The 19,314-nt window shown below is 41.6% G+C and overlaps 1 protein-coding gene across 1 annotated transcript in view; it reads left to right on the plus strand.

Moving 5' to 3' along the window:
• LOC143277198 (apicoplast pyruvate carrier 1-like) overlaps window positions 1–4,871 on the plus strand; it is a 28,881-nt gene extending 24,010 nt beyond the window's left edge. The window contains exon 11 of the mRNA XM_076581977.1: window positions 4,674–4,871. Coding sequence (XP_076438092.1) covers window positions 4,674–4,729 — 56 coding nt within the window. The 3' untranslated portion in view covers window positions 4,730–4,871. The remainder of the gene's footprint in view (window positions 1–4,673) is intronic.
• Window positions 4,872–19,314: the final 14,443 nt, after the last annotated feature.

Genomic DNA, 19,314 nt, shown 5'->3' on the forward strand with positions numbered 1-19,314 from the left:
GTTTAATCATTGATTGGTTGGTTGGTTGGTTGGTTAATCGGGTACCGTGGTCTGTTCTATATGATTGATTGTTCCCTTACCCTGGGTAGGTTGATGTTTATTCATTCATTCATTGGTTGGTTGGTTAATCGGGTACCAAGGTCTGTTCTACATGATCAGTGGCTCCCTTACCCTGGGTAGGTTGATGTTTATTCATTCATTGATTGGTTGGTTGGTTGGTTAATCGGGTACCAAGGTCTGTTCTACATGATCGGTGGTTCCCTTAGCCAGGGTAGGTTGATGTTTTATCATTGATTGGTTGGTTCGTTGGTTGGTTGGTTAATCGGGTACCAAGGTCTCTTCTACATGATTGGTGGTTCCCTCACTGTGGGTAGGTTGATGTTTTATCATTGATTGATTGGTTGGTTGGTTGGTTAATCGGGTACCGTGGTCTGTTCTATATGATTGGTTGTTCCCTTACCCTGGGTAGGTTGATGTTTATTCATTCATTCATTGGTTGGTTGGTTAATCGGGTACCAAGGTCTGTTCTACATGATTGGTGGTTCCCTTACCCTGGGTAGGTTGATGTTTATTCATTCATTCATTGGTTGGTTGGTTAATCGGGTACCAAGGTCTGTTCTACATGATTGGTGGTTCCCTTAGCCAGGGTAGGTTGATGTTTTATCATTGATTGGTTGGTTGGTTGGTTGGTTAATCGGACACCAAGGTCTCTTCTACATGATTGGTGGTTCCCTCACTGTGGGTAGGTTGATGTTTTATCATTGATTGATTGGTTGGTTGGTTGGTTAATCGGGTACCGTGGTCTGTTCTATATGATTGGTTGTTCCCTTACCCTGGGTAGGTTGATGTTTATTCATTCATTCATTGGTTGGTTGGTTAATCGGGTACCAAGGTCTGTTCTACATGATTGGTGGTTCCCTTACCCTGGGTAGGTTGATGTTTAATCATTGATTGGTTGGTTGGTTGGTTGGTTGGTTAATCGGGTACCATGGTCTGTTCTACATGATTGGTGGTTCCCTCACTGTGGGTAGGTTGATGTTTAATCATTGATTGGTTGGTTGGTTAATCGGGTACCATGGTCTGTTCTACATGATTGGTTGTTCCCTTACCCTGGGTAGGTTGATGTTTATTCATTCATTGATTGATTGGTTGGTTGGTTGGTTGGTTGGTTAATCGGGTACCAATGTCTGTTCTATATGATTGGTTGTTCCCTTACCCTGGGTGGGTTGATGTTTTATCATTGATTGGTTGGTTGGTAAATCGGGTACCATGGTCTGTTCTACATGATTGGTGGTTCCCTCACTGTGGGTAGGTTGATGTTTGATCATTGGTTGGTTGGTTGGTTAATCGGGTACCAAGGTCTGTCCTATATGATTGGTGGCTCCCTTACCCTGGGTAGGTTGATGTTTATTCATTCATTGATTGGTTGGTTGGTTGGTTAATCGGGTACCAAGGTCTGTTCTACATGATCGGTGGTTCCCTTAGCCAGGGTAGGTTGATGTTTTATCATTGATTGATTGGTTGGTTGGTTGGTTAATCGGGTACCATGGTCTGTTCTACATGATTGGTGGTTCCCTCACTGTGGGTAGGTTGATGTTTTATCATTGATTGATTGGTTGGTTGGTTGGTTAATCGGGTACCGTGGTCTGTTCTATATGATTGATTGTTCCCTTACCCTGGGTAGGTTGATGTTTATTCATTCATTCATTGGTTGGTTGGTTAATCGGGTACCCAGGTCTGTTCTACATGATCGGTGGCTCCCTTACCCTGGGTAGGTTGATGTTTATTCATTCATTCATTGGTTGGTTGGTTGGTTAATCGGGTACCATGGTCTGTTCTACATGATTGGTGGTTCCCTTACCCTGGGTAGGTTGATGTTTAATCATTGATTGGTTGGTTGGTTGGTTGGTTAATCGGGTACCATGGTCTGTTCTACATGATTGGTGGTTCCCTCACTGTGGGTAAGTTGGTGTTTATTCATTGATTGGTTGGTTGGTTGGTTAATCGGGTACCATGGTCTGTTCCACATGATTAGTGGTTCTCTTACCCTGGGTCGGTTGGTGTTTATTCATTGATTGATTGGTTGGTTAATCGGTTACCAAGGTCTGTTCTATATGATTGGTTGTTCCCTTACCCTGGGTAGGTTGATGTTTAATCATTGATTGGTTGGTTGGTTGGTTGGTTAATCGGGTACCATGGCCTGTTCTATATGATTGGTTGTTCCGTTACCCTGGGTAGGTTGATGTTTATTCATTGATTGGTTGATTGGTTAATCGGGTACCAAGGTCTGTTGTACATGATTGATGGTTCCCTCACTGTGGGTAGGTTGATGTTTAATCATTGATTGGTTGGTTGGTTAATCGGGTACCAAGGTCTGTTCTATATGATTGGTTGTTCCCTTACCCTGGGTAGGTTGATGTTTATTCATTCATTGATTGGTTGGTTGGTTGGTTAATCGGGTACCATGGTCTGTTCTACATGATTGGTTCTTCCCTTACCCTGGGTAGGTTGATGTTTATTCATTCATTGATTGGTTGGTTGGTTGGTTAATCGGGTACCGTGGTCTGTTCTACATGATTGGTGGTTCCCTCACTGTGGGTAGGTTGATGTTTAATCATTGATTGGTTGGTTGGTTGGTTGGTTGGTTAATCGGGTACCAAGGTCTGTTCTACATGATTGGTTGTTCCCTTACCCTGGGTAGGTTGATGTTTATTCATTGATATTTATCAACCATTTATCTATTTACAGATTCTATTTATCTGTTTACTTATCTATTTATTTGTTTATGAATTCATTTATCAACCGATTTGTTCATTCATTTGTTTGCTTGTTTGTTTGTTTATTCATTTATATATCAATCGACTGATAATGTATTTATCTATGTATTTATTTATTCATTTATCAATTGATTCATTTATCTATTCATTTACCAGTTTTAAATTTTCTTCTTCTTAATCTATGAATTTATTTATGCATTTGTTATCTATTCATTTATCTAGTTATTTGTTTACTTATTTATTCATTTATTTGTTTTTTTTCTTTTTTTCTTTTTTTGTTTTTTCTGCCCGAACATCCGCCCCGTGTCAGTGGCGTTACTCCCAAATCGCTCATTCCAGGCACCCCAGACATACACAGCCACACCCGGGTTCGTCTGTCACAGGCCCAGTGCCGGCAGTCCACAGTAAACCATCGATGTTATGTCGCCAATATTCCTCCCGAAAACGGAGTATGACTGCCTTCATGGCGGGGGTAAAAACGGTCATAGTCATACGGCGCGTGAAAGCCCACTCATATGAACGAGTGAACGTGATAGTCGAAACCCACGAGTAAAACAAGAGAGGCAAGGCCTTCAAGACTCACTTGTGATAAATTACGTCCCCTAGCATTAATTACAGAGTAATTTCCCTTTTTTACTCGCTGCACCAAAACGTTTGCAAATTAAATAAAAATTCCATGCTTAGCAAAAGAAGTTCCTGTTGGAACAAAAAATGATAATAATGACTCCTCTAGTTGTTGTGTCAGAATAAGAGGTCAAAGTGCCAAGTTTAGAGAATACAAAAAATATAAATATAACAGTAAATGCAGTTTGCATATAATTAGGCTTCTTTTTAAATTTTTTTGTGCCCATCCCAGAGGTGCGATATTGTTTTAAACAAGATGACTGGAAAGAATTGAATTTTTCCTATTTTTATGCCAAATTTGGTGTCAACTGACAAAGTATTTGCAGAGAAAATGTCAATTTTAAAGTTTACCACGGACACACAGACACACAGACACACGGACACACACACAGACACAAACACACACACACACACACACACACACACACACAGAGACAACCGAACACCGGGTTAAAACATAGACTCACTTTGTTTACACAAGTGAGTCAAAAAGGAAGGCGTTGCCTTTTCAGAGACCAAGCTATAAGCGTTTTACACAGGCTGCCTACGTACCTAACTGGGTTGAGTCAATTGAGAGCTGCTTTTAGGCGCTCGTCATTCGGTTCCAGTGTTATTCAGTCAGGGCTTCGGTCACACACACACACACACACACACACACACACACACACACACACACACACTTCAGGATTTTTTTTTTTTTTTTTTTTTTTTTGCCAGGGACAACTATCATGTTTCTGTGGGTTCTTTTACGTGCGCGATGTGCATGCTACTCACGTGGGACCTGGTTTACCGTCTCATCCGAAAGGCTAGCAACCAGACCACCACTCAAGGTCTAGTAGAGGGGAAGAGAATTCTAGCATGTATGCCACGCGCCTCACTTCTTATGCAGCTTGCCTCTGTCTGGCTGTCTGTCTGTCTGTCTGTCTGTCAGTCAGTCTGGCAGTCAGTCCGTCTGTCTGTCTGTCTGCCTGTCTGTGAGAAATGTCCATGCGAATCCCTATGGTACAATGTTTCATGCAGTTTACCCTCTTTCGTTTGTTCGTACGTGTATGCGTCTATCTATCTATCTATCTATCTATCTATATGTGTCTGTCTGTCTGTCTGTCTGTCTGTCTATCTATCTATCTATCTGTCTGTCACACTTCCATAGTGTGTGTGTTCAGAAGTGGTGTGTGTGTGACTGTGTGATTGTGTGTGTGTGTGTGTGTGTGTGTGTGTGTGTGTGTGTGTGATTCATGTCTAGTTATCGGTTTACTCAATGGCCTTTTGCAGCTCTGCTGATCGCCATAGTGATTCATCCCCAAACCCCGAACGGAGAGCTGGCGTAAAGCCAAGCCTCGGAAGAAACGGGTAAGGGGATCCACCAAAAAAGTGACTCAGCAGCAGTGCAAGGTCTCCTCTGGCGTGCGGCCTGCTGGCGGACCATAACATCAATACTACCTTCCCTGTGGACTTCCCGCTCTGGACATGCGACGGATGAAGTCGGGTTTTTGCTTTATTTGGAATGAACGGCGTGGGGCTAATAATTATCACTGAGATGGTGCAAGTGGTGGGGCAATACCAAACACACACACACACACACACACTCACAAAGAAGAGAAAAAAGAAGAAAAAGATTAATTAAAAAAAAAGAAAAAGAAAAAAAAGAGTGTGTGAGAGAGAGGGAGAGGAGGAGGGGGGCGGGTTGGTTTCAGAGTCTCGGGAAAATAAGGGGAGAGAAACAAGAACCCTCCCACCCACCCCCCCACTCCTAATTCCTCCCCCCCCCCCAACCCCTCCCCGCCCCCTTCGCCGCCCCCCCCACGTGAGAGGATCACAGAAACGAATGATTCGGTGTGTCCACCTGCTGTGGTTCGCGTGGTGGTGAGAAAGTTCTTAAGTTTTCTACCTGTGTTTGAAACAAATGCTGCGTTTTGTCTTGTGCTGAGAATGTAAAGGGGATTAAAAAAAAAAAAAAATTCGGGCATTACATACAAGTGTGCTAGATCTAAAACATTTTTGTTGTGTGTGTGTGTGTGTGTGTGTGTGTGTGTGTGTGTGTGTGTGTGTGTGTGTTTGTTTGTTTGTGTGTGTGTGTTTTCGTGTATGTGTATGTCTCTGTAAGCGCCTTGCCTTTTATGTTGTTTCGTTGATTATTTATTCAAATCAAATCAAATTAAAAAAAAACGACAAAAAAACAAACTTTACTAATAAATGCACTCGGAAATTAACTTGCGCAGTCACAGAGCTCGTTGTAAACACCAACATAAAATGATCATGCGCTATGATCATAAGAAGAGATTAAAACTAGTCAAATAAGAATTTGTGACTGACGCAAGTAGGTCGATATGTGGACCCTGTTTATGAAGAAACAAAATGCAAGAACAGTTGGCTTCCTCTGGTGATTGGTGACATCTACTGGTTGAAAAGGCAGCGTTTAAAACAATAACAAGAGAGGCAAGGCCTTCAAGACTCACTTGTGATAAATTAAGTCCCCTAGCATTAATTACAGAGTAATTTCCCTTTTTTACTATCTGCACCAAAACGTTTGCAAAATAAATAAAAATTCCATGCTTAGCAAAAGAAGTTCCTGTTTGTACAAAAAAAAAAAAAAAAATGATAATAATGACTCCTCTTGTTGTTGTGTCAGAATAAGAGGTCAAAGTGCCAAGTTTAGAGAATACAAAAAATATAAATATAACAGTAAATGCAGTTTGTATATAATTAGGTTTATTTTTTATTTTGCAGAGAAAATGTCAATGTTAAAGTTTACCACGGACATACAGACACACGGACACACACACACACACACACACACACACACACACACACAATCTAACACCGGGTTAAAACATAGACTCACTTTGTTTACACAAGTGAGTCAAAAAAGCATGTGTGTTATACTTACAGTTCAGTTCAGTTACTCAAGGAAGCGTCACTGCTTTCGGACAAATCCATGTACGCTACACCACATCTGCTAAAGCAGATGCCGTACATCTACAAAGCAACACACACTTTGATGACGCTCCTGTGTTTCAATCAAAAAAACTGATTCGAGGGAAATACAGCACACGCTTTTCACAATGTCAGCTCGTGCAACACATCTTAATGGCCATTGATGTAGATTGCACATATACCCAGTGAATCGCAAATAAACAAATATATATTTTTTAATGAAAGAAAATCAAGTGGCCAGATAGTCGTGGCAGCAGTTGCCTCCTCTTTTCTTCTAGTGTTCATAGTCGGATACGTCTGTCGTTTCGTTTCTTTTATTTATTTATAGTCTGTTCATCTAATTTATTTATGTATGTACGCTTATCTCTCTCTATATATTTTTTATTTTTTTCTCAAGGCCTGACTAAGCGCGTTGGGGGAGGGGACTAAGGAAGAGAGAGAGAGACAAACAGACAGACAGACAGAGAGAGAGAACAGAATGCGGAAAAGATACGTCATTCTTTTGATATTACATGACATCTACTACGTAAATATATCATGTTCTAAATATTCCTTCAATTGTCTATAATCACATCTCTCTCTCTCTTTCTCTCTCTCTCTCTCTCTCTCTCTCTCACTGTATCTCAGTGATGGTGTATAACCACCACCACGACAAAGCGAACTGGTAACTCCACGAATTCAGGATTCACACTGAAAACCCATGGATGTCGCTTCTCGTGTTCAGTCCAACAAAAACTGTCCCAAGGTTACATATCTAGAACAGTTCTCTTCTTTTCAGCTCCTCCACTTTGTTGACCTGCTCCAACGCTGTCACATGTAAAAAATAAAATAAAATAAAATAAAATAAAATAAAAGCTGAGGCTGTCGTCAGAAGGGTGAGGGGTGGAAGAAACATGGGCAGCAACCAAACACTTGGTGCCTTTCCTCAGTTTGCAGTCGCTTTTGTGGTTTGCCCATCTCTTCTCAAGATCGTAGGAGCATCCCACATATTGTGCCTCTGGGTGAAGTCTGCAGGTCAATAGAGTTTGGTGTGGTGCAGGAGAGGTGTTGGTTGATCTGCCAGCGCCTTCCATCCCAAGGAGAAATGACATGGTCTGTGAAGTGGCCACGACTGCAGGTGTCACAGCGAAGTGCTTTACAATTTGAAGAAGCCTCGGATGTTGTCAGGGCCATGGACCACAAACCGCCTGGGGACAGTGGGTTTGTACATACTGCCCAGGTTTCTGCGGCGTCCTCTGCTGCAATTATCAGGTTTAAAAAAAACAACAACTTTGTTTTGGGGGTCAGCATAGAGTAAATGGGTGTTACGTCTGATGGTTTCTGATTTGGAAGGGAATCAAGGATCATATGTAGTGACCCAAGCCAGTTTCTTTGGTTTCTTGTTTCTGGTGACAGTCAGCAGTTCTCTCCTGTCTCTTCTGGCACCTTTCACCAGATCAGATTTTGCCTTGTCAAAATTCCAACCTGCCAAGGCAAAGTAGCAGGCATACTCATCAATTCTACACTCAAGCAGGTCATCTTCACTGCATATCATGTGTAGTCTTGTCCCCACTCCTGTAATGAGGCTCTTGAACACTGGAGGAGGATGAGAACTAGTTGGGGGGAGGTAATCATGAGAACTCTTGCTGTACACATCAGTCACTATCTTTCCCTCAAGCATAGACAAGCCAATGTCAAGGTAAGATGCCGTTTTTCCGCATGATACTGTCCACTAAATGTTTGGTGGGTTGAGAGACTGTAAGTGATTTTCAAAGATTCCAACATGAGCAGGATCTAACAGGATAGTAATTCCGTCATCCCCACACCTGCCCCAGTCCAAATGCCTGAAGTCATCCTGCTGCTCTGATGGGATGAGGGGCGAGAGAAGTGGTACAGGACAAGTGTCAACCAGCTTGGCATCAAGTTGCCCCATGAATGCGTCCACATAATCACATGAATGTGGTGGTCCCATTGCCGCTCCATGGTTTGGTGCAGCAAATGTGGCTGTCCGATCGTGCAGTGTGTACTGACAGGCGTTGTGATCCAGTGAAATTTGCAGAGCCTCCATAATGCACTGAGTTGGTAAATTCAATGGATTGGCGTACTTCTCTAACATTTGGCGAGTAGCAGGTATTTCCATTTTGTTGTTGACATTTGGGAATAGAGAAATAACATCACACACTGCAAGACGAGCGTTTTCAGGCAGTGGGGCTACTGCGTCGTTGATGTAGAGTAGTTTAGCAAGAAATTCTTTGCTGTCCAACACTTGGTACGGTAGATGTGAGACCAGATGGGACATGGCCTGTTGCACAACTTTTGAGATATGTTGTGTAGGTGTACCACATCCGGATAACAAAAGACGTGTTATTTTGTGTGTTTTGATCAGGGATTTGCAATGTCCAGGTCTCGTTTCCTCGAGGTCGGTTACATATTTGACTATGACTTCTTCCAGATGTCCTTGGGTCTTCCTGACTATGACTTCTTCCAGATGTCCTTGGAACTTCCTGACTATGACTTCTTCCAGATGTCCTTGGGTCTTCCTGACTATGACTTCTTCCAGATGTCCTTGGAACTTCCTGACTGTGACTTCTTTAAGGTGTCCTTGGAACTTCCTGACTATGACTTCTTTAAGGTGTCCTTGGAACTTCCTGACTATGACTTCTTTAAGGTGTCCTTGGGACTTCCTGACTATGACTTCTTCCAGATGTCCTTGGGACTTCCTGACTATGACTTCTTTAAGGTGTCCTTGGAACTTCCTGACTATGACTTCTTCCAGATGTCCTTGGGACTTCCTGACTATGACTTCTTTAAGGTGTCCTTGGGTCTTCCTGACTATGACTTCTTCCAGATGTCCTTGGGACTTCCTGACTATGACTTCCTCCAGATGTCCTTGGGTCTTCCTGACTATGACTTCTTCCAGATGTCCTTGGAACTTCCTGACTATGACTTCTTTAAGGTGTCCTTGGGTCATCCTGACTATGACTTCTTTAAGGTGTCCTTGGAACTTCCTGACTGACTTCTTTAAGGTGTCCTTGGGACTTCCTGACTATGACTTCTTTAAGGTGTCCTTGGGACTTCCTGACTATGACTTCTTTAAGGTGTCCTTTGGTCTTCCTGACTATGACTTCTTTAAGGTGTCCTTGGGTCTTCCTGACTATGACTTCTTTAAGGTGTCCTTGGGACCTTCCTCGAGGTCAGTCACATATTTGACTATGACTTCTTCCAGATGTCCTTGGGACTTCCGGACTATGACTTCCTCCAGATGTCCTTGGGTCTTCCTGACTATGACTTCTTTAAGGTGTCCTTGGGACTTCCTGACTATGACTTCTTTAAGGTGTCCTTGGGTCTTCCTGACTATGACTTCTTTAAGGTGTCCTTGGGTCTTCCTGACTATGACTTCTTTAAGGTGTCCTTGGGTCTTCCTGACTATGACTTCTTCCAGATGTCCTTGGGACTTCCTGACTATGACTTCTTCCAGATGTCCTTGGGACTTCCTGACTATGACTTCTTCCAGATGTCCTTGGGACTTCCTGACTATGACTTCTTTAAGGTGTCCTTGGGTCTTCCTGACTATGACTTCTTCCAGATGTCCTTGGGACTTCCTGACTATGACTTCTTCCAGATGTCCTTGGGACTTCCTGACTATGACTTCCTCCAGATGTCTTTGGGACCTCCTGACTATGACTTCTTTAAGGTGTCCTTGGAACTTCCTGACTATGACTTCTTTAAGGTGTCCTTGGGACTTCCTGACTATGACTTCTTTAAGGTGTCCTTGGGTCTTCCTGACTATGACTTCTTTAAGGTGTCCTTGGGACCTTCCTCGAGGTCGGTCACATATTTGACTATGACTTCTTCCAGATGTCCTTGGGACTTCCGGACTATGACTTCTTCCAGATGTCCTTGGGTCTTCCTGACTATGACTTCTTTAAGGTGTCCTTGGGACTTCCTGACTATGACTTCTTTCAGGTGTCCTTGGGACTTCCTGACTATGACTTCTTCCAGATGTCCTTGGGTCTTCCTGACTATGACTTCTTTAAGGTGTCCTTGGAACTTCCTGACTGACTTCTTTAAGGTGTCCTTGAGACTTCCTGACTATGACTTCTTTAAGGTGTCCTTGGGTCTTCCTGACTATGACTTCTTTAAGGTGTCCTTGGGCCCTTCCTCGAGGTCAGTCACATATTTGACTATGACTTCTTCCAGATGTCCTTGGGACTTCCGGACTATGACTTCTTCCAGATGTCCTTGGGTCTTCCTGACTATGACTTCTTTAAGGTGTCCTTGGGACTTCCTGACTATGACTTCTTTAAGGTGTCCTTGGGTCTTCCTGACTATGACTTCTTTAAGGTGTCCTTGGGACTTCCTGACTATGACTTCTTTAAGATGTCCTTGGGACTTCCTGACTATGACTTCTTTAAGATGTCCTTGGGACTTCCTGACTATGACTTCTTTAAGGTGTCCTTGGAACTTCCTGACTATGACTTCTTTAAGGTGTCCTTGGGACTTTCACTTATCCGCCCAGGTCTTGATAACTCTGCAAGTGTTGTCCGTAGAGTTAACTGGAATAATGTCATAGTAATCAGGTTTTTTTTAGTTCCTCAAGGTTCAAACTGTCGTTTTTTTCCAAAGGAGGAGGAATTTTGTTTAATGTCCCGTCACACATATCGGTGATTGAAGGAGTGATGACAGTGTTGCCTGATTTGTCAGCAAACCTACATGCCACATTGTCACTGGTAGTTTCCGTAGTTCTCATAGAGCATGCTGTTGTCCTGAGGTCATGTTGTCTTTGATTCTGCGTCTTTTCTCTCTGGCAATGAAGTCTGATGTGCACTTCTCAATGAATAACTCAAGGGCTGTATTTGAGCGGGGTGCATGTCTCTTTGTTGTTTGATACCAAGGCCTCTTAATAAAGTCTTTATCTGTGTCTTCATCTTTTGTTGAGAGCCTATCTCCCAGATCTTCTACATTTCCTTTCTGTTTCTCCTTCTGTTTGTGCAGCCAGTGCCAGCGTAATCTTTCCGCCCAGTTGTGAGTTCCTATCAGGGCATCGCTAACATCCATGGGGTTCATTTGGTGTGGGAATAAAGGCATCAGAGAGACGGCAGACTGAAATTTGAACCAATGTGAGTTTGAAGTCATCAGCTAGAATGACTGGGTCCAGAACTTTAAAATCTTTGTCAGTGAAAACTTGTGGCGCGGAAGCCTTCTGTGTTCTAGATTTTCCTTTTCTACCACGCTGTTGGCGATGCGACCTTGTTCTTTGGGGTGGATTAGAATCTGCCTTCTTTTATATACGTTTCAGCTCTTATTTTTGTAGATCCACAACCAGGTTTGCATTTTTGTGATGTCCATACGGTCTTGTGGGGTGGATTAGATATTGTAACTTCTTTTGTATTATTGATCTGTTGGTATCTGTTTGACACTGAGCATGTTTTCTCATTTGTCAAATCAACTCATTGTATGCTGAATGCCTATATCACAGTTCCGCCAACTCCCTGAAGTGGTTGAATTTTCTCCTCACTTGAACTATTTCGGAACAAACTTCTTGGTGAACGGCATCCATGGCTTTGGAGCTATCCATGTCTAATATATATATATATATATATATATATATATATATATATATATATATATATATATATATATTATGTATATATATATGTCAAATAAAATGTTTATATATGGATATATATATATATATAATTATGTGTGTGTGTGTGTGTGTGTGTGTGTGTGTGTGTTCTCTCGCCTTAATTTTTGCATGTATAGGACCATGTAGCCTATATTTTAGACTCGTTTAGTCCATATGGAATATGGACATGTTTTGATTTGTTTATTGAACAGTCAAATAGGATTATATCCAGTAAACAGATATTTTCAACAAGATCATACGTCTCTCAAAATAAATCTCTTCCGTTCTGCTGACTTCGTTCAACTTCTGCTGGCTGTGAATGTGTGTGTGTGTGTGTGTGTGTGTGTGTGTGTGTGTGTGTGTGTGTGTGTGTGTGTGTGTGTGTGTGTGTGTGTGTGTGTTCACATGCTTGTTCGTGAATGAATTACAATGCAAACCAGCAACCACCAAGAACTGATTTACAGTAGTCTTCTTCTTCTTTCTGTTACACGACCAACATCGACTTGCCGATGACTCTGTCGTGGTTCATGCATGCTGGGTATTTTCGTGTCTCTATAACCCACCGAACACTGACATAAGTTACAGGATCTTTAACGTGCGTATTTGATCTTCTGCTTGCGTATACACACGAAGGGGGTTCAGTCACTAGCAGGTCTGCACATATGCTGACCTGGGAGATCGGAAAAATCTCCACCTTTTATCCACCAGGTGATTCGTACCCGGGACCCTCCGATTGAAAGTCCAACGCTTAACTCACTCAGTACGGCCAGTCCTCTCTTCTCCTCTACACAGACCCCTCGGATGTCCAGTGGGTGTCTGAATGACCCAAACTTTAGCTTCCGACGTCAGAATTGTGGTATTCTTTGTCAACATTCACCTATTCAGTATAAAAGCCTTCCACTTGCAATATTTTGATGATGGTAATTGGGATGAAACGCTGTTAACGTCGTCTCTTTCGCCGTTCGTATGGAGAGAGTTAAACCACTCGGCTATTGCTCCCGTCAGTGCGCCGCCAAACACATTCCTGGTCAGTTTGAACGACAGGTTGGAAGACTGCCCCAACGAACTCCTGGTGGTGGGGTTCAATTATTCCAGATGTGATCGAACCCTATTTGACTTGGTGGTTCGTGGACCTGTGTGATCCGAAAAACAACACAGAAGATGACCAGCTCAAACTGGATGGCTTTGATCTTGTGGCAGAAGAAGAAGAAGATCACCAACAAAGTGAACAAGGAGAGCCTGCTTTGTCAGACTTGAAAGAAAACACAGCTTTGGTCCTAGAACTGCTGCCCACCTAGTCCACCAATCAAAACGAAGCAGAGCACCAACCCACACTAATTTCAAAAAGAAACATGTGATGGTTTACGTCTTCATCCCCCAAGATGCCACGCCAGTTTTGCAACAAGACCTCCTGCCCCACTCCACCAGTCAAAACGATGCAGAGCACCAGCCCACACTATTTGAAAAAAACAACATGTGATGCTTTGCGTCATCATCACCCAAGATGCCATTCCAGTTCTGGCCCCAGTCCACCTGTCTCTTTGTCTCTGGTAACCACAGGCCACGTGACCCACAGCTGCCCATGATACACAACCAACATGGACAGTACAAGACACTTCAAACATTTCCCATTCCAATATCTTATCACCAGGAACAGTGATTTTCGTCATCTCTCTGTCGTTGTTGCTGGGTAGCTGTGTGTATTGATCCTTGTTGATTTGGAATCCAAGCAGAGTATGCAAGAGGAGGTCATTGTCAGTAACACGACACTCACTCGGAATACACTGCTTGGACTTTGCCCTTTATTTTCTCATTGGATCACACACAACACTCATGAGACAACATATAAAGAACTACTTTTAGTGGATAATTGACAAATATGACATAACTGAAACTGACCGTTCTTATACAACAACGCATTACGACAAGACACACAATACTAATCAGAGTGCAAACCACAAAGATTATCGGCATTACTAAAATGATATGACAAAGGGGTCCTAGCTGGGGCAGCAAAAGACATTGGTAGGGTTGTATGGCTCCACCACTGCAGCAGAGTTGTATGGATGAATGCAACCATCATTTCAATAACCATTATCACATACAAAGCAAATATTCAGGAAGACTGCAACCACGTTCATTAAGCCTAAGTTGTTTCGGGGATATCTTTTTTTTCTTTTTTTTTTTTTTTTGTTGTTGTTGTTGTTGTTGTTGTTGTCAGTTTCGATGATTATAAAGACCAAATGAATAGAGAGAATAGTCTTATTTCATTGTTGTAATTTTGCTTAGTCTGAGCAAATGAATATTTATCCAAATCACCTGACTGGATTATCTTACTGCTCAGCCAAGAAATCTCTGAAAACAGTGGGAATCAACTCACACCATTCCCTTTCATCACAACAAAGGAATCTAAAAAATATGAATAAATATTATACACTTCTTTACAATAAAATGATAACAGATAGATATAATAAACTCAATATCAGATAAAATAAAATAAAATGAATAATGAATTAGACAAAATAACTTTATTGAACCTGGGAAAAGAAATAAAATAAAATAAAATAAAACAAAATGAAATAAAAACAACTGCTAGAATAAAGACTTATCTCAAAAACACAAGTTATCATTACTGCACAACGATGTCCTCCCTCAACAGTGTGGCGAAAGGGCACACGAGATACAAAAGAGAAACAGCAAACCAAGGATACTCCTGACGTGTCCAACAACCGTGACACAAGTGTTGTGAGTCACAGGAACAAGCTGCGCCAGCTTGAACTGAGCAGTAACTCAACCACCCTGGTGCACGTGCCAAAGGATACAATGAGTCATTCAAAGGAAGGGAAGATACTGCAGAATGATACCAGGTAACAAGTGAACGTTTTTGGTTCCCATTTTGTTGATTAATGCCATGCAATTACTAGCTATGCATTCATTCACAAATTCAAATCAGACTAAAATACGATCCTGCCACAATTATTATTATTATTATCATCATCATCATCATCATCATTAGTAGTAGTAGTAGCAGTAGCAGTAGTAGTAGTGGTGGTGGTGGTGGTATTGTTGCTGCTGTTATAAAAGAATTAGTATTAGCAACAACACCAGTAATAGTAGTTGTAGCAGTAATGCCAGTTTTAGAAGCAATTGTGATGTCAACAACAGCAACAACAACCAACAGACGAAATACAGAAGATAGCAACACTAACAACAATACGAACGTCATCGACCACGACAACAATGCAATGATGATGATAACACAAAACGTACAACAAAAACAACAGAGATGATGATAGCAACACCATCCAAAAGAGAACAAATTGGGAATAGTAGATACAAAATATTGACAAGAACAATACATCTATAGCAACACTTTTTTTTTCCAAACCAATGAAAAATTGGATACAATAAAATCAAATCCAAAGAACAATAAAACAAAGACAGCACCAAAGGGAGCATTAAAGACAGCAACATTATACACGAACAATAACGCTAACAGTAACGCTAACAGGTACAGTATACACGAACAATAACGCTAACAGGTACAGTACACACGAACAATAACGCTAACAGGTGCAGTATACACGAACAATAACGCTAACAGCAACACTATACATGAAAAACAACACTAACAGCAACACTATACACGAACAACAACGCTAACAGCAACAATATACACGAACAATAACGCTAACAGCAACAATATACACGAACAATAACGCTAACAGCAACATTATACACAAGCAATAACGCTAACAGCAACACTATGTACGTAAAATAACACTATATACGAACAATACACCACCTACAACACAATACACAATAGTTAACACCAACAACAACACCATACACGAACATTAACACTAACAGCAATAATACACACCAACAAGAATGCTAACAGCAACACTATACACATAACATAACATTATGTACGTACAATAACAACACCAAAATACAATACACAAGTGTTAACACAAACAGCTAAACTATACACGAAACTTTTCTTTTACGAAGTCCTTTAAGTAATTTCCTGTAACTGTATTTAGAGTTGTTTTGTTGTTGTTGTTTTTTTCTTCCAAATTTCACCCACATTTTTACCCTCATTTGCCCAGTTTCTCCCAACCCTCCATTCATCCACATCTCCCACCCCTTCTAACCGATAATACGCAGATGTATTCATAAATACTTTAACAAAATGTCTTCAATCACCGATATGTGTGACGGGACATTAAACAAAATTCCTTCCTTCCTATACACGAAACACCAGCAATAATACTTCAGGCAAACAATAAAACCACCAACACTATACAGGAATGATATCACCAACAACAGATCTATTCACAAACAATAACATCAATAATAACACTATACACTACAATAGTACCACCACCAACAATACTATGCACGAACAACGACACCAACACTTTACACAAACAATAACACCAACAACAACATTACCCGAACAATGACACCAACAACAACTCTGTACACGAACAATAACACTAACAACAACAACACTATACACTAACAATAACGCGAAATTCAATGATAGCACCAGCAACAACATGAACTTCTTACACAATACCTACAAAGAAACCAACAAGATCGATTATTTGCATCATGTATGTCAAAGCGTCGGAACCATAAGATCAAGTTTAACTCACTCAGTACGGCCAGTCCTCTCTTCTCCTCTACACAGATCCCTCCGATGTCCAGTGGATGCCTGAATGACCCAACCTTTAGCTTCCGTCGTCAGAATTGTGGTGTTCTTTGTCAACATTCACCTCTTCAGTATAAGAGCCTTCCGCTTGCAATATTTTGATGATGGTAATTGGGGTGAAACGCTGTTAACGTCGTCTATTTCGCCGTTCGTATGGAGAGAGTTAAAGTCTACTAGTGATGATCTACTACCACTTTAAGTGTAGTCACAGTAAATATTGCAATCAATAAACCTCTTGTCTTTTCCGTTCGCAGTCTTTGCCATCACACCTTACTGGATTGTGATAACCACCATTATTTATCATTTTATCAATAGTTTTTTTTCCCCCAGAGTACTGTTTAACCCCTTGACTGTTGAACATTGGTGAAATGCAATCAGTGTGGCAATGATCCGGAATGCAAGAACTGCTTTGCGTGTTGTGTAATTGGTTTTCATGAACACAAGCAATGAAACAATCCAAGAGAGTTAAGAAATTCAAATAAAGAATGGAGACTAACGCCCTGACTTGAAACCGCAATTTTATCTCAGTCAGGCAACAGTCAGCCCAACACTGTGGAGCGTCCTCAACAGCAGCAGTTAAGGGGTTAAAGTTCAGCTGCACAAAGTCCTCAGCAGAAATAGAAGATAGTAAGTAAAGTTGGCTGAAGTTGTGCAACATCTTGGGCTGGCCTCTGATTTTTCCTGCCAGATCCATATCACCTGTTTCAGGGTTCTTCTTCTTCTTTTTCTTCTTCTTCTTCTTCGTCGTCGTCGTCGTCGTTGTCGTCGTCTTCCTCCTCCTGCTCCTCCTCCTCTCTCTCTCTTGATATAAAGTATGTATGTTCGTACAGCATGAATTATGTTTTTTGTCCTGAATGGGCATGCCGTGCTTTTAACACTTGAATTAACTTCTCTTCTTGTTGCTGGCGTCGTCTTTGTGTATTCACGGTCAACATGTAGAGAAGTGGGTTGAGAGCAGAGTTTAAAGGTAACACGAACACAACCATGGTGTCATGGATCTGATCGAAACCAGCAACACCATGTGAACTCAACATCGTCACCAGTCCGAATGCCAGCCAGCAAACAGCATCTGTGACGGCCACTTTTCCCATCATGTGCACTGAAGAATAGACTGGTCTCTGTGAGGGACTGATAGATATTCTGTACTTTGGTAATCGCCTGTAGATGACAGTTTGACCAGCTATAATCATCACACACAAAATAAAGTTGACTGCCACAACAGCTTTGAACCATCTGAGGTTATGTCTAGAATATTGGAGATCAAATAAAGCCAGACGACAGAGACCTGACTGACCTTGGAGACCCCAATGAGATAGTCCAGGAAGAAATGGAACTGTTGCCAACAGAATCCCAACAATCCACACACAGCCTGTCACAGGTAAACATTTACTGAATCTCCTTCCACTGTTGGGGAAACAAAGCACAGTGGTGTGATACAAAGTGATAAACCATATCATCAATTCTGACACTGTACTAGACAGAAAGAAAAGAAAACCAGCCAGCTTGCAGATTGTATCACCAGTCCATGCTTTTTCAATGTGGATGTATTTTCCGTGAAATACAGTGTTTGCTATCACGATAATGCTGATGTGAATTCCCATACACATGTCAGCAAACTGCAATTGGGAAATAGCCCTGATGGAACTGCTTCCAATCACGTTTTTCACAGCAGGTGAAGTCATCAAACACACCAAATTGCCCATCATGGCAGAAACGCCAATCAGCCAAAAGAAAATCCTGTACAGTTCAGTTGGTAGCAGAGCTATACACGAAGGGAGTACAGTGGGTGGTGCAAAACAGTCAATTTTACCAGATTGCTTCGGAAATAAATCCATACAGCAAAATCTGTAGTTGGATGAAAAGATGCGATCTAGTAGATCACATTTTGAAAACAGATCTAAAGGGAAATTAGTGACCCTATTTCCCCGTAAATCCAACTTTTTGAGGTGTGGCATATCTTTAAAACCTACCAGCCCAATGGTTTCAACAGCACAGTGTGACATGTTCAAAAACTGCAAGCAAGGCAAATATATGGATAAATCATTGTATAGGATATTGAGATCTGTTTTTGATACATCCATTCGTGTAAGGGCATGATGAACGTGCTTCGTTGCTTCACTATTCATCGTGCTAAGAGGGTTGTTTTGTATGTGTAGAACTCTTAAATTAGGCAGCTCAAGAAAAACTGCCACATCCACAGTTCTTAGGTAGTTATTAGCAAGATCGAAATATTTCAGGTTTGCAAGTTTGATATGTGAAATGTTGTGAAGGGAGCACTGGGATAGTGTCAAATGAACAAGATACGTGTTTTTATTGAAATAATCCAGTGACATGTTTGAAGCTGTTGCGTCCACGTATCGTAACTGAAGATGTTGGTCTGGAGGAAATGGTTTGTTACAAAAGAAAACATGACCTTGACACAGACAACCTTCAGGACAGGTCCTGTCACACAGCAGTTCATCATCCCGCTGTGGACACTGACCCCAGCCATCACACAGATGATCTCCATGCACGCAAACTCCAGAACCTCGACACCGGTAGAAACCAGGACACGTTGCTGTTTCACAGTCTTGTTCATCTTCTCCATATACACAGTCAGAAAATCCGTTACACCGGGTGTAGACAGGCAGACAATACAACCACTCAGCTGT

This window comes from Babylonia areolata, chromosome 33, assembly GCF_041734735.1.
Source record: "Babylonia areolata isolate BAREFJ2019XMU chromosome 33, ASM4173473v1, whole genome shotgun sequence".
NCBI classification, from domain to species: Eukaryota; Metazoa; Mollusca; class Gastropoda; order Neogastropoda; family Buccinidae; genus Babylonia; species Babylonia areolata.